Here is a 21,515-nt window from a genome sequence, read left to right as displayed (position 1 = left end):
GCTTTTTACGTTTGAACAGGATGGAGCAACTCTAAGCAAGTTATCATGGTTTGTGCGCGCTTGACTCGCAGTTGCGTTCGACCTGTTTTGAGTTTACTGTAAGAAACACCTCCCAGCCGTGCGCCAGGCGGGCTGCTTTTACGCGCCAACATGAGCTCGGAGAAGCCCAACTTTCTTTCGCAGCCAGTAGTGAAGAACATTTTCATGTACCGCAATGGTGATCCATACTACGAGGCTCGCCGGATAGTGATAAACCAAAAGAGGGTGTGCACCTTCGAGACTTTGCTGAGAGAGGTGACCGGAGGGATACAAGCCCCATTTGGAGCGGTGAGAAACATCTACACGCCGAGAGGAGGCCATAAGGTGGACAGCTTGGAGAGCCTGCAGAGCGGGGAGCAGTACGTCGCTGCTGGGAAGGAGAAGTTCAAAAGGCTGGAGTAAGACTTATCTAAAGTTTGGGCAAACAATCTAGCCTGCATTCAAATGGTTTCCTCACAATTAACTATCTTAAAGAATATGCGTATTTATAAGTTTATTACTTGCATGCAACTGACCTGGAACAGCAGTAAGCTGTGGACAGCTGCTGATGACTAGTAAATACTGTTAACTGTGGGTAGCTCAAATCTGTGTTAATCTACTGGATGTTTTCTGGGTTGTTTCCCAGCCAGTGTGACCAGCCTGACATTTGTTGCATACAGTACATGAAATTAAGCACTCAGCATCGTGCCTGTTCACTGAGTCATGGTTTTAAAGTTTATGTGGCTCAAACAGCTTATGCACCAGCGCTGAGTCACAGCACGAGGCAAACGAGATCAGTGCTGTGAGTAGACCGCCCTAAAAATAAGAGGGCTTATACAGCAGATAATGAGATTTGTGCAGCCGGTTATTCATAGAATACAGTGGTGGGTGTATTCTGCATCCGTCAAGTTTGTCTCCGTGCTCCTGTGTGCCTACAGTGAAAATGTGAGAGCCCTCTGCTGCTGGATTTAAACTCATCACTGTTGTCTCCCTGCACACCACACATTTACCTGCCGCCCCCTTTTTCTTGCAATGCATATGTTTTATATAAATAAGAGCTAGTTAGCACAAGTAGCAACAATAAAGACCCAGAATAATGGTAACTCCTGCTTTAAAGTTGCAAGTTTTGGGGTGCACATTCCCTCCCCAAACGTATAGAACATAGTATTCATTTGTGAGCTGCAGTATTAGTGATGTATGTGATTAACTCGGGCTTACTTCACTTTGTGCTTTGTCTGTAGTTATCAACAGATTGGCTCCAGAAAGAAGAAAATGATGCAGACACTTCCAATGCAGGTAAGGCAGCAGTTTTATCAGCAAACATGTAAGAAAAGGCAAGTTTCTGTTGAATGTGGTAAAATTACTAATAGTACTGCTCGATTACATGTCTGTTAAAAAGGCTCATTGTACAATATATTTTAAACAAGCCAGCTAGACTTGTTTTCTGACAGCCGTCACCCTCTATCGTCATGGCAGTTTGTTTGCACTGGATGGATCCACACACTGTTTGCTATGCTGCAATGCAAAACCACAACTACTGCACTACGATTAACACTATGTACACCGATGTAAGACAGCTCAACTGGACTATTTCACTCATGGCTTCTCCAGTTCTTCAGAACTCAAGAAGAACTCATCTAACTGTCTGAAGAACTGAAGAAGCCGCTTGGGTGAGCTGTGAAATAACTTCAAGGAGCCTCAAACGAGTCCAGCCACCTTGTCCTTCCCCGCTGTAGTGGTAATCGTAGAGCATCAGTTGTGGTTTTGTGGCGCAGCATGGCAAACAGTGTGTGAATCCATCCAGTGCAAACAAGCTGCCGTGACGGCCGAGGTTAACGGCCGTTATCTGGGAATCCCGGGTAACTTGATCGCCGGCATGATATTAAAAGCATCAGAGGAGATGGCAGCGGTTTACATAATTCACACTGTCAATAATCTAGACGGGCTCGGGAGGTGTGGTGCGTCCTCACATGCCTTTACCCGAGAAGGTCCTCAGGTTTTACTACCCCTTCGGTTTTTAACGGTGAGAATCACCACAAGTCACACCTTATTTACAGTGCGCTAGTAGTATGAGCACAGCACAAATAAAGTCAGCCTAGTTGTTGCCTCTTCAGACAAAATGAAGAGACACGGGTCCTTGCTAAGAATTACAAAAATAAATAAAATTAATGTAATCACAGTCAGTTGAGAAGGGAACCATATGGTAAAGTGTCCAATAATTCATCCTAAACCAAATCTTTAAATTGCTTCTTTACTGTCGACTGAGAACTTAATAAAACCTTTCACCTGATATGTTTTAGAAGCGCGGTTTCCACTACAAAACCTTTGCTCCATCCAAGTTTTCAACATTTGAAACTGCCTCGAAATGCAAGATACATGAGGATTTGGGAACGCCCACGGTGTAGATTTTATAAAGATCTCCTTTAAGCGAGGTGTTATGTTTAGCATTACTCCAGTATTGTTCTCGGTGAAGAAACACTTTGTTGTTGTCTCAGTGGCCATGCATTATTGATTTATGGATCATAATCATCCCTCCTTTCAATGCATCTTTAATCACCAGAGCTATGAAGTCACAGCCAAAGCAAGAACAGCTTAAAGTCAGGCTCATCTATTTTGAAAGTCAACAGCAGGTCCTCTTTCCACACGACGACAACGACCTGCTGTTTCTTTATAATAGCATTTATTCCAATGCCACTAACCTTAACAACTCCGTCCTTGCTTTTATGGAAACGATCCGTCAAAAATAAATAAATAAATCACGGTTCTTTATACAGCATGCAGACAATCTTTTGTGTGTTTTAATTTTTGCCCGTGACTAGAGCTTTACAGACACTGACTAAGTGCCCCTTGTCTCTCTCCACTGTAGCATGTACAAAATGAGTGTGTTCTTGATTTTGTCTTATCACCCGCTAGCAAGAGCCTTATTCATCACAGACAGGCTTAAGGGCTTGTTATTGCCTGGTGAGCGTAAAAAAAGGAAAGAGCCAATTTAGTTTACAAGGACTCTGCTTCACCCTGGCTAACGCACTCAAACCTGCCTGATTGGCTCAATTAATGATGAGAACTCTTAGCTGGCTGCGTGGTTGCCATGCTTATTTATTTATCCTCGCTAATTTTGAGGCATTACAGGGCAGGCCAGTGAAGTTTTAAGGTTACTACCTTAGATGTATATGGCTTATGACGACCGATAAGAGATTGTTCTAATTTCCCGTCCTGATTGCAGCGTGCTCCGTCTTCGTGCACTCGAGACTCTCCCACTTTGGGCAGCGCTCAGATCAGCTGGTTTGAGAAAACAGCGATGTTAAAATACTAATTCAGTGGAGACTGAAGTGGAGGTGAAGATTGACCGTTGTGATTTCCACCACTGTTTCACACCAAATCGTAAATGAGACCTGACTTATCAGTTCAGCTGCACCCGTCATGTGCACACCAGATGGAAGGGCGTGGGTCTGAGCTGCATCAAAAGTGCAAGGTGTTTTCCTTGGCTTGGTTGTTGCCAAGTGAAATGTGCACAATGATTCTAAAACAAAGCTGAGGGGACTTTTTGCACACTGTACAATGAATTGAATTGAATTCAAGGCCTATGGTTACAGCAAGTTGACAAGCAGCAGGATGTCTGACCAGCTTTATGAGATTATACATGCAATTAAAAGCTTTGCAGCCGATACAAGAGGCTGAAACTTAGTAGAGTCTCTCCATGGTGGTTTGTAGAAGTTTTTCTACGCGTACATGGCCTCTGTCCCTGTTACTGGTACACCTCTGGGCAGGCCCGACTCCGTATTGTTGTTGAAGCCCTTCAGTTGCCAGGCTGTGCTCTCAGACCCCAGAAGACTTTAAATATGCCTCCTCCCATATCTCATGCTCTCATAGGAGTCAAATCCTGGCCTTAGAGTCACAGTGGGTTACAGGTGTTATGGGACGTGACCTGTGGAGCTCACTCTTTACAACCTCGCAGGATCACAATGGCCTCATTCTTGCGCTGTCAGAGAGATCAGACGCACATTATTTCAGCGTGAACAAAGCCCTTTTGTCCCTTTAGGGGTAATATCATTTGATGTTATCCAACTTTTTTGTGCCTTGGGCTACGGTAAGTGTGACAAAAACTGATAAAACTGAAATTATTGTTCTCAATTAGCTCATTGCGCTAAATGAAACTGCTGCCACTGGTGGCTCTGGTTCTCTAGGCACTTCAAGTTGTACATTATTAACTGTGCAGGCTGTTTTTCACGTGAACTATATTTAGGATCTAAAGTTAACGTACATGTCTTCATCAACTGGCTTATCAATACTGACTCTAGGGCTGGCATTTGTCCCCGAAGCAAAGGTCCCTCAAGTTTGTTCAGGTCTGTTGTTCTAAACCTCCCGCTGTCCTTAAATCCCAAGTTGACACGGTGATCTCTTAACAAGCTTTCAGAGTGGGTTCCCTGTTATCGTAACACATAAATGAGCCGGGACTTCATATATTTATATATGCTTAGCTTGATTAGCAATGCTGGATGTATGACATTTGTGTGTCAGGTAATTTCTAAAGCTCTTTCAGCAACTATATGTTTGACATTTTGTCCGTGCCTTGTCGCTCTTTTTCAGGCCAAACCTCTGCCGCAGAACAGAATCGTCGTCTCGGCTCGGTTTCTGAAGCCCATCAAGGAGCCGTGCACAATATTGTAAGAATATCCTAATAGCTTAAACTGTTTTGTCACAATCCTGACCTACAGCACTGATTCTGGCTTGAGAACATGTCTTAAAACTTAAAACTTTTCAAAATTAAAATACTGAGATGGCGTAGCCTATAGCAACTAGGAATATGGCTGAGTTTATTAAAGTAATCCTTCATCAAAATTATAACTGAGGTTCTATGAATTCACTGTCTCTGACGGTTAGGGTGAATAAAACTGAATCTAGGAAATGTCCAAACAGGTCCTTGATTCTTCAGATATGAAAGAGACTTACATAGTATTAGGAAGATGGTCTTAATGTTATGCCTGATCAGTGTATGTCACAATCAGTGTTCTTGCCAGAAGAGGGAGACAAATTCTCCACCGTGTAGTTTTATTTTATCCCTTCATTTGAGTATGACATATACACTGACATTTTACTGAAGGTCGTCACAATGCCATAGCTCCCAAAAAAAAAGTAATGTTCCGGCTGAGTGTTTACCTCAACCACGTGCATTTTCTTTACTTAGTGTGGTAGCCAATGGCGACGTCTTGGACCCTGCAATGAGGCTGCTGATCCACCAGAGGATGCTGGACCAGTTTGACAGAATCCTGGAAATGATCACAGAGAAGATGGGTTTGAGAGTCTTGGGTGGCGTGCGGAGGTACCGCTCTTTAGAAAAGGCTGCACAAAAGGCGCACACAGATTTGTTTCCACACTTCATGATATAATTTCTGTTGATACGAAAAATCTGTTCTTCCATTATTACAGATGATGTCATTCGGTCTGCTTGAATGAAAAAGAAATGATTTTTGTTTTCCAACTGAACTGCTAGATGTTTTATATTTCTTGCAGTATGGCACAAGAGCATAGTGTGTGCACATGATGGAAACCATAAACCGGTGGAAACCTTGTGTGTTCTAGTCTCTACACCTGTGAAGGCCAGCAGGTGACTGACGGAAACCAGCTGGAGATCGGTCAGCTTTATGTGGCCGTGGGAAGAGAAAAGTTTAAGAAGCTTCCCTACAGCGATGTGCTCTTCACCAAACTCAAGGGAACAAGGAGGGCCAAAGGGTAGGTCCTGTGCACTTTAGAAAATACACTAAAGCCACATGTTTTCTGAAGACAGACAGCTTGAGAGTTAATCTGTCAGTTTGCATTCAGTTGTGATTTTCCTTAATGACAGATTCGGTTGAATTTCACTACCAGAGGTCACATTTTATAAATCTTTCAAATGATGATCACTGATTTTGACGGATTTTTTTGCTTTTTCTTCTACTACACGTTACTTGCTGCCCTTATAACACAGAAAGTTTTCTTTGTTATCTCATATGTGAGCAGAACCTACATGAAGCTAGCTGTAGTTTGTACCTGCACGTCTTCACATACTAAACCCTTCGAGCCGTTTCATTTATTCTGACACGGACAGCATCAACATTTGTGGTATCCACCAGTATGCACGGAGTCCTTCATGAACAGTTGTGGAAAATTGAATGCTATGGCTACCAGGGACTGTTCCTGGAAACCATTCAGTTTGTGTTTGTCTCTGTTCCAGTGTGGCAACTAATTACTCCTTTAGGGCTAAAATCTTTTTTCAAGTCTCCTGAAAGATCCATGCACGTCCCCTTGGCTCTGAATATTATTTTCAAAAGTGGGCCACGTGTGAACGAAAGTGTTCTGTTATATGTTTAAATGATTTTTACACTCTGTGGAGACAAAACAAAAAACAATGGGGATTCTGAAATTAGGAATGTGTCATATTAGTCAGTTTACATGCAGATACAACACAAAACATCTCAAAAAACGTTTTTTTTTGTTTTTTTTTTGAGCGAAATTGCAAGTCAAGCCTGATACACATTACTGGCCGTAAAACAGTACAGTGTTTTATCATGACAGATATATGTCTTTGTTTATGACTCAGGTGTCAATAAGTATTTTTTTTTGTCTATTTTGTTTACAGAATGAAAGCTTACTCTCTTCCGCCTATCTACAGATTCTCAAAGCAAAGTGGAAACGTAAGAATTGCATGTACCTTTTTTTGTGTGTGTGTTAATATTTTAGCCAACGTTTTGCATTCCCACAATTGGGGATAAGAACTTCAACTTGCAAAATAATCTCCATCCCAACATTCCTTAACAAGTGGCGGGAGAAGGTGTTTGGTTTCCTGCATACTTTTGTTGCTTTTCAGTTTTACGAGGATGGTTAGGAGGACAAAAAAAACAGCAGTCAGTCTTAAATTTTAAAGGTGGATTAAATTTAGTATCTGTCTTATATATTTGTAAGGCTCCAGCAGTCTTACATCTTTGGTAAAACTATGAGAACTATGAGAACAAAATTCCAAGCAGGTAAACAGAAGCTGCAAAGATGGAAAGAAAAAGTGGCTTCAGCTCAACAGGAAGATGTCCTTAATATTTTTGTACCATCTGTTTTATATTTCTACACTGCATGCTGTTGTTATTGCTCTTGAGTTTCACAAGTTCCTAAATCGCTCTTAACGTTTCCGGCAGAGCAAGTCCATCGTTCGTTGCAGCAACAGCGGAGACGGGGAGTCCAAGGCCTCTCCTTTGAGCCATAACGGCAACGGCAACAGCAACAGCAAGGAGCACCTGTCGTCCATCGTGAGAGAGATCTCTCAGGCCAGACTCCTCTCACTCAGGAAGAGGAGGAGCGGACAAAGCTTGAACGGTAACGCTGAAAAAAAAAAAAAAAACAATAGATTCTTTTGAATCTATTGTTTGAGAGATTAGCCGAACATTACGACGAAGAAAAACACAGAAGTGATACATACCTTATATCCTATGCTCGTATCGTTTCATGCAATTAATCTGAAAGCCTTTAATATATCCAAAAATGTTGCATTGAAGGTAAATATTAATGATGGAATTATAATTGGCAATAGTCAAAACAATCATTTCTTGCAACATTTTGCTGTGACCCCAGTAAAACAACCCGATGCGATGTCACATTTTTGAAAATAGGTTGTTTATGCTCTTGTGGCTCCAGCCTTTATCATCCCCAGGTTCAGCGTTTGCCTGGGTGTGCTATACTCACGTGTGCAAGTGTGTGTGGGAGTTTATATATTCTTGAAACTGAATAAGTTTTCAGTGGAAATTCCTTCCTTATAGAGACTTTTCAGCAAATGTTCACAATGCCATACAATAATTCCCAACATACCTCAAACAAACAGGCCTCTTTGAATGTTCCTCTCTTATATAAGATACACACAGTATGATGTCATGCTTTGACTTTGAAACCTTACGTAAACTGCTGCCTTCTTGAATCCCCACATAGTGGCACTGTTGCTCTGCAAAACGTGTCGCATGAAATATTGAAAGTAGGTCTAGCATGATGACATTGGCCGTTATTACAGGAAACACATTACGTCACCTCCTTGGCTTGTGATTAGTTTGTTATTATCTTTACTTGCCGCCTCGATGGCGTTCTTCTCAACTATGAGACCTCTTGTGGCTCTGGGACACAAACAGCTCTTTTCCATGATTGTGTTAAGAAATTGGAAACATTCTTTATAATGTTTCTGAATTTACACAATAAAAGGGATGTATGTCCTCTGCAGACTGCTGGCGACCCCGTGATTGTAAAGCTCCGTCTGCTGTGTGAACCGCATTACGTCATCTTGTGGCTCCTGATAGATGTTGCCTGTTTGGTCCTCCGGCAGGAGGGTTGGCAGCAGAAGCCCAAAGCAGCGTGGAGAATTTGTGTCTGCGGTTCAGGGGAGCTGGCATTTTGCATCAAAAGAGAGGACTGAGGAACGTGTCTGTGTGTGTGCCTGTGTGTGTCTGCAATTTTGTATTTGTAATGTCACCCTCAAAATCCTCTGAATCAGATTGTGTGGCATGCCGTATTACCGGCACAGAAAACCATGTTGTATTATTGGTCCCCTTGGGTGACATTGACCAAAAATTAAATTAAGGGAAAGACAGCTCAGAAAATAAGACCGGGCACAAGACAAGGTTGTTTGAATGGCTTTGAGAGCATATCACTCTCTCGTGCGCTCTTCACTGTTTGACCTGTAAAATCTCATCCGAACGCTGCCTCAGTGTTTTGCTTATTTGTTTAGTTTTGCGGCGAGGCATGGCGCACGTAATGCAGTCTCTGTATGGCAGTTAGTCTATCTCTGTCCGTGGTGCTGAACTGAGTGTACGTTGAGCTTTCCCAAATGCATCTTTACTATTTTTGTTCATTTTGTTCATTGCCTTTCCCCGCACCAAATAGATGCTAAAATGTTATTTGTCCATTTGGCTTCTCAAAAGCAAACCGAAGCTATTATAGCTACCCACTGGCTCACCGAAAACAAATTAGCTCTGTACCCATTAGCACCTGTAGACCAGCTAAGTTGTAGTGATATTTAGCTTCTCAGTTGGAACACCATGTACGTATCGCTTTCATATGCTGATTCACTGCAGCGCAGAAGTGTTTTTGGTGTTATTTTTCCTATGGGAAATCCTGACCTGGTTGGGTATAAGGTAAACAAGAGGAGCACGGCCAAAAAGTTGTCTGACTGGCAGAGGCTGTGGAAAGAGCACAGTGTGAAACCCACACGTCTTATCTGCTGGAACATTGGAACAACAACGAAAGATTAATATTAAGGAGTCGTGTCATTATAAATGCATCTGTGAGGGGATAGATGGGGGGGGGCGGCACAGTTGGAGAGGCGCAACGGACCGGAGGGCTCTGAGGCAAGAAAGCAAGCAGGTGATAGAGGGAAGGAAAAAGACAAAAGTGACCCCGTAACTTGAGACTCTCCCTCTGTTCCGTTCTGACTCTGTTGTGACAGCGAGGTTGGTTCGTGCGTGTCTCGTTGTGTGAGTGTGTGTGTGTGTGTGTGTATTTGTCGGTACGCCGGTCTCCATTATTCACTGCCTATCAGCTGCTGGGAGCCAGACTGAGAATAACTCCAGCACTTTCTGTCTGGTGTATTGTAAAGTCTGTTTTTCTGCTTCATTAGAGGGAACACAGTGGTGAGTGACAGCAAAGACAAGGGAGGGGAGGTGCGACAACTCATGCAGCAAAGGTCATGGAATGAATTTGAACTCGCTATAACAAAGACATCTGCCTTAAAAGAATTAACCAACAAGATGCAATGTCTTGTCTTATGCTTCACCTGATATAGTTCTATGTTTTGGTAGCTCTTTTAAACTTAAAACAGTTTGCCCGGCGTTAGCTTTTGCGTTCCAGCCGCACACACATGCTCAGTTTGCATAGCGGCAATTAGCAGTTGTTGCTAACCTCAAAATAGAAAGAGGATGTTTATCACTGTTCTCTTTCTTAAAGGGCCTTAGTGACCAATTCTGGTAATGGCTCCCTCGAGAAAAGAGGAGCGAAGAAGTGAACGCAGCAGGAGTGAGGAAAGGGAGGAGAATAAAAGAGGATGAGAAAGGGATGTGTTTGGGCAGGTAATAGGGGACGGGATGTAAAGAAAAAGGAAAGATAAAAGCGAAGGTTAAAGAAGGGGGAACAAAAGGTTGAGCTGATGAAGGGGAGCGAACATTACGAGGAGGGAGAGGGGAAGGAGAAGGAACACAGGTGGAATCAAATAGTGAATGTAATGAATAGCCCGAGATGATGGAGCATGAGCACTGGATGGAAAGGGAAAAAAAAATAAAAAAACGGCAGAGAGAGATACTGAAGGCTAGAGGGATGGGTGGGTTTTTGGATAATTGCCTTTCATTTGGATAATCTCTCCATTTAGAGTCATCAAAGCAGATTTTTACTTGCCTGTGCCCCTTGCTGGGGCCAAATTGCTGCTCTGGAAATCAACAAAAGAGCCTTGTACTTCAAGACGGAAGGACTGACAGAAAGGTATGCACAAGAGGAGAGAGAGAGGAAAGAGCTAGAGAAGGTGGGCCTGCTGATTATCTCAACTATTACATGCCTCGTGCACGCTTCCTGCATGTGTTAACCGGGGGGTGGGGGGCATGCTAATTAAAACCAGGGGTGGGTCGTGACAAGTTAGATTCATTATGTTGTGTTGAATAACTTTAGGTAGTTTGTACTTTGTGGAGTGGTTTTGCTCTTATTTTGGTAGATGTTTCGAGAAAAATCCTTTCAGGAACCTGTGTGGGTTAAAAGAAAAAAAAATAATAATTATGCCGACATGCAGTTCCTTGAAAGGCCGCTTGAGGGTGCCTCCAAAACCGAATCATCAATGCTAGACCGCCATGTTAAAATGTTTAACTTTACAGCAGAAATACACACGTTTACAGCCTTTGTCTAAGCTAACTTATTTTATTTTATTTTTTCCAAGTCAGCCGTTGAATTTAAGTTTAAAGATATGCATATTTAAGGGAGTTGCCACATTGAGTGACAGTTGGATGGACTCACATGTTGCTATTCGTCTGCCTAGGTGTCTGCCGCCCCCCTTGTTTGAATTAGCCAGGATTTAGGCAGAGTCAGGCTTTTCCAAGATAACATCACGAAATCTATCTTATATGCGGACCGTGAGATCACCAGAACACAAATTACGATGTACAGTTGTAATGATAAACAGTGTTTTCGTCAAGCTTGCTTTGCGTTCACGCTACAGGAAACTGCAGATTCAGTGCAGCCCGGAATGCAACAATTGCAACTAAAATTACAACCTTAAAAAAAAACGAAACAACCCCGCTACAACATATTTCAGAACCGCGAAGCGCAGTCTCACTCTATGAAAACGCCGTCTCCTATTATACATAAGTAAAGTCCGGAGATGCCGAGTTCCAGACAATCCAGGTAACCCTGTCACAAACTCGAATTGAAACCTCAAGGGCACCCACTTCACACAAAACCTCACCCTCTGAAAAGCCCGCCGCCGCCTCCTTTTACTGTGCTCTTCTATATCTTTGAATGCAGCAGGAGCCCGTTCAATTTGAGCTACATAAAGGATGCACATTATTTTCACTCCCACGACTTTCCTTGAAGGGACTTAAAAAAAAAGCAATAAAAAAAAAAAAATCTAAATGAAAACATTCCTTGCATTATTTGCACGTTGAATGTGAGTGAAATAAAGACGGCTGCACGTATGTGTGCGTGTGTTTATGCGTGCCTGTGCATTTGCATGAGCCCATCCAGCCAGATCAGCCTTCGCCTCTGGTGTCATAAAATGTGATTCTGCCTCGGGGGAATTAGCCCCGTTAGCGTATGTATCTATAATGCCTGTCAGAGTGAAACAGGGTTCAAAACAGCGTTGGGTGGCAGGAGATGCGCGCACAAAGGGGCTCGTGTGTCTTAAATCGTGTGCCTGTGTCAAGGAATGGGGGCTCAGCAGCGACGGATGAGGGATGAGCACTTAATGGAAAACTTTCCAAAGATCTTAGAAAGTGTGTTTAATGAATTTACCTGTTACAGTATGTGCATTTGTACACACGCTCATACGTCCCATTTGAGACAATATGGGCATCCTTGTCTCTCAGACCTGCAATCTGACTCTTTTCACTGCAGCAGATAAAAAAACTAAAAAAAACAGGTTCTTCATGACCCTTTGATGCAGGATTACTGGATTAAAGTGCTGGGTTGCTGCACTAATCTGCCACATTAATCTGCTAACAAGTGTTTCAGCTGTGACATACAACAGTGCAGGCTGTGACATACAAAGTATAGGGTTAGGGTAGTGTGTGACACGTTCAATGACACAAATTTACTTCACGTCTGTCACTTGTAATCAGGTCTGCTTTTTTATTTTTTTTTGAGCACGCACATGTGAGTGGCTCTGATAGGAGCCTCGGCATCAACCCGAAAACCCCTCAAACAGCTTTGACATGCAGCCTAAATGGCAAGAGTAAATACGCGGCATTTGTGGATGTTTGAAGTTTACGCCATGTGTTAGATCCGGGCTTAGGAGGGAATCTGAAGTTGCTGTGTTGCCAGAGTACGACTCTGCGTGTTTGTCACTGTCACTTGTGACGGGGAACATAGTCGAGCGCTGTTTAGCTCTGTCTTTAGCCAGTTCCAGTCCTCATGATTGACTTCGGAAGGTCAAGAGAGAGTGAATGCAACACGGTGAAGTGTTTTAGATGAGAAGATGAACTGTTTCAGAGAAAGCCTAATTGAACTTGAATTCACTTGAACTTGACTGAAGACAAAAGTATTCTGTGCCTCTGTTAGATTAGCTAGGATAGACAGGAAGTAATGAGGCAAGAGAGAGAGAGGCGACAACCTGCAGCAAAGGGGGCACTGCGGTGAAGACTGTATGCAGGACCCGCTCAATCAGGTGCTTCTTTGTTTTAATAATTAAATACCTAACCATATTCAGCGGTTACCGGTTATTAAGATTTTTTTTTTTCGAGTGAAATAGCATGCTGTCATTTTTGTTTCTTTTGAGGGGAAAAAAAAAAGAAAAGGAGAAAAGAAAAATCCAATTTCAGCAGCTCCGAAATGATTAGACCGAAGCCATTCACAGTAAAACCGTCCTCTAATGAAGACACCGGATGGTAGCATTCCAGGCAACGGTGCGGAGATTGAAAGAGAGAGAACAAGGTCCGTGAATTATTTAAAAATTTAACTGAAGCCATGACCTTTATAAATATTACTCTGCCTGTCTGACTCCAACATTGTTAAGCAGAGCTTTCCTTTGATTTATGTCAGAGCCAACCCGGAGCCGCGCGCTGCTGGAGACGTGGGGAGTTTTTTTTTTTTTTACACGAGTGGAAATGTTCATTCATTCAGATTCATCTTGGCAAAAAAAGGAGGATATTGCTTTATAATGATTGAAATGCTTTATATAATGAATGTCGAGGCAGAGATGTCATCTGTTTTTAGAGTATTAATTCTCCATTCATTTAAACTCTCATAAAGCTGTGGGACTTTCTTGTTATTTTTTAAAACCTAAAGGTCAATGTTGTAGGAGCAGAGGCCAAGAAAAGTCAAGACAAGTTAATCTCCGAAACAGGTGGATCGTCTTTGAATAGCATCTGCAATTAAATTAAGCCTTTTCTCCAGGTAAAGGAGGACTCTTTATGGCAACTGAACTGCGCTTTGTGTGCACACTTGATTTGGAGAGGCCCTGCCATTGATAATTAAGGTGGCATATGATTTAATTTCAAACAGCGAGCGGTCTTGAGTTAATTTTTTGCCCATGTAGACAGCTTCACAAAATGAATGCATGTTGAACTACACTGCCTGGCACACACTTTAATATTTTGTTGGACCGCCTTTAATTTTGGTTACAGCACACATTCGCTGTGTCATTCTTTTAATAAGCTTCTGCAAAGTCACAAGATTTATTTCCATCCAGTGTTGCATTCATTTTTCACCAAGATCTTGTATTGATGATGGGAGAGTCTGACCACTGAGCAAAGCCTTCTCCAGCACATCCTACATCCTTCCACATCCTCCCTGAACCACAATTTCACAATTTGAGCCTGATGAATCCTGGCATTGTCATCTTGGAATATGCCCGTGCCATCAGGGAAGAAAAAATCCATTGATGGAATAACCTGGTCATTCAGTATATTCAGGTAGTCAGCTGACCTCATTCTTTGGGCACATAATGTTGCTGAACCTAGACCTGAGCAACTGCAGCAACCCCAGATCATAGCTCTGCCCTCACAGGCTTGTACAGTAGACACTAGGCATGATGGGTGCATCACTTCATCTGCCTCTCTTCTTACCCTGATGCCCCCATCACTCTGGAACAGGGTAAATCTGGACTCATCAGACCACATGACCTTCTTCCATTGCTCAGAGTCCAATCTTTATGCTCCATAGCAAATTGAAGCCTTTTATTCCAGTTAGCCTCACTGATTAGTGGTTTTCTTAAGGCTACACAGCTGTTCAGTCCAGATCCCTTGAGTTCCCTTCACATTGTACGTGTGGAAATGTTTTTACTTTCACTATTAAACATAGACCTGAGTTCTACTAGCAGGAAAAGTATTATTTTGATTTAATGTGACATTGCAACGCCACTTTAAATCACAATTATGATTTTAGCCATTTTTGTTTTTACATCATTTATGTGCAGACTGATCAGACACGACATTAAAACCACCGACCTGTTAAATCAATTACATCGATGATCTCATCATGATGTATGGTTCTTTTGGGAAACCCGAGTCCCATGGATGTTACTTTGATACGTACCACCACCTGAATAATCTTGCACAAAAAGCACAACCCCATGACGACAGCAAGGGGGTGTTCCTTACATCCTGGTGTCCGTACATTTCGCATAGGCCCTCAGCCGTCCGTATGATGGAAAAGAAATTCATTCCATTCTTCCATTGCATCGTAGGTGCTTTGGCAGGTCCAACTGGTTATTCAAATGGTTATTCAAATGATGGTCATAATGTTATGGCTGATCGTTTCATTTTCCAACATAATATCTTGTCAGGTTGTGTTGTGCGGTGGGTCATCATCCTAGCCCAAGATCTCACCATGAGCGATGGAGAAAGAACTGCCCACTCATCAGATTTTCATATTTTAAACCAAGCTGCTGGATTTATTTTTTTTTTTCTCTGTGTCACGTCGCCGTAAGCTCAACACCAACCGGGCCTCGATGAAACTCTCGTCTCGTTTCAGCTGGCCAACGCAGCCATTAAATGTTTTAACAGGACCCCGGCCGGCGACTGGAGCACACTTGCTGAGTGGCAACATTTCGTAATTACCATTCAGAGTTACAACCAATGTTGTTTTACACCGCACTGTAACTCAGCGCATGTGCTGAGTGGATTAAATCATCTGGGTGTAAATAAGCAATTTGCCCTGCTGAACGGTGATATACAAGGAGTGTTGTGTGGGGTGATTTAGGTGCATTAAGTAGTATTTCAAGATGCGCGTGTTGATTTAATAACACTGAGCTAATCCAGTGAAAGTGGAGCTGGCTTGAGGAGGCCGTGTCAACATTATTTTTAATGCTTTGGTTTATATGCATACCACACTGTAAAGCAGTGATTTGTATTTAGTTAGGATTGCAACCTCTGCATTCTGCTCTTTTATATTGTGTTCTCATAAGCATTCAGGATCTGTCCAGTGTGCTATGAAGCAGTTGTCAGCTTGTGCGTGAGTAGTGGTAGAGGTTTGATTTCTTTTCAGTACGTCTTTCTTTCAAGGAATGCGTTGGCAAACTCATAGCAATTCAGGGGGTAAATATCAGCTGTATTCATTATACTCTAGTGTCTGGTTCTGTTTATCAGCACGCTTTCTTTGTTGAAATCTCTCACTAACTTGTGTCTAACAGCAGCTTTTTCTCAGAAGCACTTCTGATCCTAGGACACGATTTTTCACCTTTCAGAGAAACTAGAAGACTCGCCACACATTGAAAACAGCAGTATAGAGGCTTCACACTCAGACACGCTCAATAAACCCATTTGTGGTTCCATTTGCAATGGAAAAAAAAAAAAAAGAAGTTTTCTTCCGCTGCTCTGCCACATATGCCCCGTGGAGTCAAGAACCTGATTGTACTGTATGCTCTTTAGCTCAAAATTGCTTCCTGTAGGAGTGGAAACGCGCTTTTAAACACGATATTAAGAGTGTGGCTCTGTTATTACAACGATGTCCAGCTAAAAAAAAAAAAGGTTTCGTTCACATTCTTTATTCAGCTCCCCGCGAGGCTTACACTCATAGCGACCACTTCTGTAAACAGGAGAAGATTGCAGCAATCCCTCACATCCGGTAGCAGAAGTAAAGAGATACACCTGCTTGTCTACTCTGTGGTGGGTCTTGAATAATAACAATACTAATAAAAGTTTAATGTTAAAGTTCTTGATAAAGTAGTTCATGTTCTGGGTTCGTCTGAGCACAATTGTGTGTGTGTAGCAGTGGAAGATTCTCTATCTAGGCTATCACTTCATCTTCAGTTGTGTTTTATTACATTTCTCCAGAGCAACAGTCATATATAACGTTACCTTGCCTGATAATGGCAGCAAGAGCCATTTATATGAGTAATTATACCCACTTACAGTTGCATCCTTGTTTTACCTCATACTGATAGATGAGGTAGCTTTACTTCTGTCTATGTTTGTTCCAGTAGTGTTGGAAGGAATGTATGTGTGTGTGTGTTTGCCTGATAATGAAGGAAAAACAAAGTCACACTCCCAGTTCACACTCACTTCCACGCACAATTACAGTCCAACCAATCTGCTCTGCCAGAACCCAAATCTACTGGATTTAATGAAGAACAAGAAGAAGAAGGGGGGATTCTAAATATTGTCTTAAATCTGATTTAGCATTTTCATGAGCCTGTGCCTCATCCTCAAATCACGTTAAGATGTTTAGAGTCATAGCAGCTCATCCGCTGCTTACGCTCAAAGGTTCGGCCCTCGCCGTTAATGAATGCGGCTGATTTCCATAAAATATTCTTAAAGAGGTCCGTTATTATTACCATAACGTTTCATCTCCCACCATGGCTAAACTTCAATCAGTTTTGCATTTGAAATGCATTAAATGTCTCCATAAACTCTTCTAATCTCTACCCGAGTCATTTTTCTTCTTTAACCGGTACGTGCAGAAAGGGAAACTAATATTAAAGGCATTAATTACACTGTTCTGTTTTTTTTTTTTTCTTTTTATAATTTATTTTTATTGCACTCCTTCGCTGCTTATTTCTGATTGGAAATTTCAGTCTCATTCAGCGTTTCAAAACAAGTGCGTAATTATGTTGTTTATCAGAGCGTATAGTTGTATTCCTCTTATGATGTTTAGGGTTAATTACTCCAAGGCTTTTGATGCACATGCTCACATAAGAGAAAAAAAAAAAGCAAAACTCAAAAGCCACATATTCATTTTGCACTCTAACAACCTTGCTGAGCTGATTGCTTCAATAGAAATGAGTGTGTAGCTGGCACTGAGTTGCAGAATGATGTCGTCACTGAATACCAGGACTATCACTATACGGTTGTTTAGCTGGTAAATGATGACAGGTGTTCCTTCCTCTGGAGGACACCGGGAGATATTTCCTTTCAAATACAACTAATCTTTTGGATATTCATTTGGGGCATTTACACCAGTCTGCCACCTCTTGTCGCTCCACTCAGTTTGTCCTGCGCATTGTGCTACAGGACGAACAACATTTAAACATATCTGATAGGACTAGCTTGTGTTTTTGAACGGGGATGCGCAGCATTACCTAAAAGCAACCACATCTACCTTATCACACCTGTGGTTATGATTAGGATCATTACTGCAGTTGCAATTTTAAGAACAATGATGCTGATGAAGATGACAGTGATCCATTGTGACATGCAGATCTCTAAAAAATTTTTTTACTGGCTCTCTGCTCCCATTGTCTGTGGGGGAAGTTGTTTACTCAAGTAGTCGCTGGCTTTTCCCCTCTTCGCCGCCAGGTGTCACTCTTGTGCCGTGTTTGCTCAAGCCTGACAACACGCAGCTGCTGAATAGGAGCTGTGTAATTTCAACAAGTCTCTCACCGTAGGATGAATAACAGCTTCCTTGTTTATGGGACACATTTTATGGATTTTTGAAATTAATTCGCTATGACTGGGACATTTGAGCTGAGCCGTGAGCGCATAAAGGGGTGAGCTGACATTATATTCCTGTGTTTGAAATACAAATGAATGCTGTTTGCAATCAGTGTAAGTGTCATAACTGATCCTCACTTGTCATGCACATGAATTTATTGCCTTTCTCTCCACATTTTCCTCTGATTTGGCCCAGACACGTGTACTTACACCTTTGTGAAATACAATAATTGTCACGACAGTCATTGTTTACCTTCACTGTCTCTTACACTGGCCCCTGCAGGCCCATTCAGGACCCAGTATCACACATTAGAATGGATCACGTGGCTTTCTATATGTGGGATATCACACGCCAAATGCGCTGTGTGTAGAAGAAATGGCCACCTTTCAGCAATGTTGGTCTCACTTAGGATATCCCTCTATTTCCAGATGACCCGGGACCAAAGGCGGATGATGGAAGCACTGAAGGCAACCCCCCCCAAGACCAGCAATCTGTAGAGGTATAAACATGCAGCGCTGTCCATAATAGGGCCAACATTGGCTTCACTGTAAAGAAATGTACATACTTTATGATGTGACCTCTCGTTAAGTTTGACATGTCATTCGTGCTTGCGTACCTCAGTAAAGAGAAATCATGCATGTTGTTGTGAATTTGTTTGATTTGTATTCGCTATTCAATGTCATGCTGTTGTAGAGCTATGTGATAGTTATTAACGTATACATTTTTATTTATGGCTTGATACCCTGTTATACTATAGGACACAGCTAGAGTCGTTGTAAACAATCCAATTGCACTGTGTGCCTGTTAAAATATTTAGAGGTATAAATTGTTTCTGTGGTATTGCTGCATTACAGAAACTTGACACTGATGTTGCAAACGCCGCCGAGGAGAACGGTGAAAAGGCAGAAGAGAAAGAGGAGGCCGTCGCCGAAAACCCCACACAAGAAGACGCTTCGGCCAGCGCGGATGACAAAAAGGAAATCCCGGAGGCGAATGGGGCAAAAGAAGGAGGAGGAGAAGAAGGGGAGGAGAAGGGAAGTGATGACAAAAATGATGGAGAAGAAGGAGAAGGGGATGAGAAGGGAAGTGATGACAAAAATGATGGAGAAGAAGGAGAGGCAGCAACGGGGAATGAGGAGAAGGTGGAGGAGGTGAAGGAAGAGGTCACGGAGGGGAGCAAGGAGCAGGTTAAGAGTGAGGAGCAGGGATCCAGCAGTACTAACGGTGATAAGAGCGAGGACCACTGTAATGATCTAGACACAGGGGAGGAACAGGAAGGGACAGAAAACGGCAGTGACCCGGGGAAGGCTCGGGCAGATAACGAGACAAAGGAGAACGATAACAGCAGAAGTAGCAGTAGCAACAGTAACCAAGAGAAAGGCGTTGGCGAATCAAAAGAGGGAGATACCAAAGAGTCGGGAGAAGGAGAGAGGGAGGTGAACGGAGAGGTCAGTGGAGAAGATGATGGGGTGGAAAGTGAAGCAGAGCTGGGGGAGATAAATTCAGCCGATGGCGAAGATGCAACAGCAGATGGAGAGAAAGGGGAAGATGGTGATAAAAAGAATCAAGACAACAAGCAGAAAGACTAGGAAAGACAGAGAAAATGTCAAAGTTGTTGAATGGGCAATACTGAAAGTGGTAAGAAAAATAATAATGAAGATGGCAGTGAATTCCCAGAAATCAAAGAGGGACTAAACTGCAGTCAGAGATATATTAATGGATGGTTGTGTAGCTGGATTGAAAGGGAAGCAGTTTTACAATGCTGAGCGAGTAATAAAAGCTTTGAATGGCTGGCTGCTAAAAGATTTCAGGTATGCATTCAACAAAGAGTTATTCACAACTATCATGTTTGACTGAAAACATACAAGCTATAGAGATGTATACGGATCTTGCATTAAGACACACTGTCCCCTCTGGGTTGCGTTATTGTTTCAGTTTACACTGTCTGTTAGCACTGTCGTGGGGGATGCTGGGAAATTAAGACTTAACTTAGAAATTAAATGTTTGAATTGAGAACCTTATATTTATTTCCAACAGGTATGATTATGCTAGCAGCTAGTTTTTAAAAGGCGGTTTTGTATGTCTGGTGTGTTTGGGTACTTCCCAAAGCAGCTGGTCCAAATGGACTTTTTAAGTGAGTATAATAAGCTAATGTATGTGTAACACTGTATGTGTCCGAATGATAAGCTAAATTATATAGTGAATACAGTTTGAAAGTCGAACTTTTAAAGCTATCCCATATCCTAGTCTGTCTTAATGTAGCCACTGTGTCCAATGGATATTGGTTTATTTATATATCTGAGCAGAAAATAAAAGTTAAAGAGAATAAAAACGACAGCCGTCTCCTTTCTCCTTCTCTGTAACCCTGGCACCTCAGATCGAATTTGTCAAGTGTGAGAATGATGTAGTGAGATGGAGCAACCTTTAGTTAGACTATTAGACCAGTCTCAGATTTGCCCCTTGATTAGTCTGATATTTCAATTTTCAGATTAGCTTCATATACGTTTTGATTATTGCAAAAAGAAAAAACAACACAATATGACGTTAGAAATGGAAGCAATCTGCTCACTGTTCCCATATATATTTGTTTTATCATTGAAGGGATTTGCAGAATCGTATAACAATCCGGTACCAAATGCTTTGCGACAAAGTCTCCTGGTCCTGGACCTGGTCCTGGTCCTGGTCCTGGACTTGTGTTTTGGGGGATTGGCCTGATGCATGTTAGACAGTTAAATCAATCAGAATTCAAACTGCCTCACTTTAAAACAAAACATGTAAGCCACTCTACCCTCAGGCTTACTAAAATAACTAATACTTGTGTTTCCATGGTAATGTAGTGACACTAACTGACTAGAAGTTGGAGAACATTGCCCAGAATGCATAGCAAACTAGCCCTACAAATGTATGAACCAAACTAAGCCAGCCTCAGTGTGCATCTGTGCTGAGCTGCTTACCAGACAAAACAGTTCTGGTTAAGACAGTAGTCTCCTCTGTTTCATTCACTCATTTCTTTGCGTCACTGAAACAAGGCTGTAGAGAGCCACAAGAAACTGCCTCCCACCGGCAGGAAGCCATAATGTAAACTGTGATCTAATTCTGTGTCTGTGATGGCCTCAGAGCCCTCTCATCGCGGCAGCTGTTCAAACTGGGATTCATGCAGCCGGCGTGTTTGTGAGTCACCATCCCACGAGAGACGGAGAGCATGGTTGAGAGGGAGGGTGAGGGAGAAGGGGAGAGCAGAGAGCAAAAGACACACTGAAAAGCAGAGGAGGCGGGAGTGCGGGTGAGTCATAAGGCCCGAATGGTTGAGGTGGTGATCCTTGAGATGCTATTTCTGGAGCCGCCATCACTTCTGTCTTATCTTCTCCACCTGCCTCTCAGCGTACGTGTGTGTGTGAGTGTGAGAGTGTGCATTCATGTGTCCGTGTTAA

The 21,515-nt window shown here is 42.4% G+C and overlaps 1 protein-coding gene across 1 annotated transcript; it reads left to right on the top strand.

Annotated features, from left to right (window-relative positions):
• The first annotated feature begins 114 nt into the window (after window positions 1-114).
• Window positions 115-20,287, top strand: LOC311496808 (uncharacterized protein). Its single transcript, XM_084556796.1, has 9 exons — window positions 115-437; window positions 1,260-1,314; window positions 4,606-4,682; window positions 5,204-5,338; window positions 5,599-5,748; window positions 6,635-6,689; window positions 7,182-7,359; window positions 18,513-18,583; window positions 18,939-20,287. The coding sequence occupies exons 1-9, from the start codon at window positions 151-153 to the stop codon at window positions 19,671-19,673; spliced, it is 1,743 nt and encodes a 580-aa protein (XP_084412922.1). The 5' UTR covers window positions 115-150; the 3' UTR covers window positions 19,674-20,287.
• Window positions 20,288-21,515: the final 1,228 nt, after the last annotated feature.

This window comes from Chelon labrosus (assembly GCF_963514085.1).
Source record: "Chelon labrosus genome assembly, chromosome: 12".
Taxonomy (NCBI): domain Eukaryota; kingdom Metazoa; phylum Chordata; class Actinopteri; order Mugiliformes; family Mugilidae; genus Chelon; species Chelon labrosus.
The sequence above is the reverse complement of the archived record's forward strand: the minus strand, read 5'-3'. Positions and strand labels throughout refer to the sequence as shown.

Bases quoted from the DNA above. Each gene is read 5' to 3' on its own strand.
- LOC311496808 (XM_084556796.1), top strand. From the start codon at position 151: ATGAGCTCGGAGAAGCCCAACTTTCTTTCGCAGCCAGTAGTGAAGAAC. The intron at 438-1,259 runs GTAAGACTTATC...CTTTGTCTGTAG, and splicing joins GAGAAGTTCAAAAGGCTGGA to TTATCAACAGATTGGCTCCA. The intron at 1,315-4,605 runs GTAAGGCAGCAG...GCTCTTTTTCAG, and splicing joins TGCAGACACTTCCAATGCAG to GCCAAACCTCTGCCGCAGAA.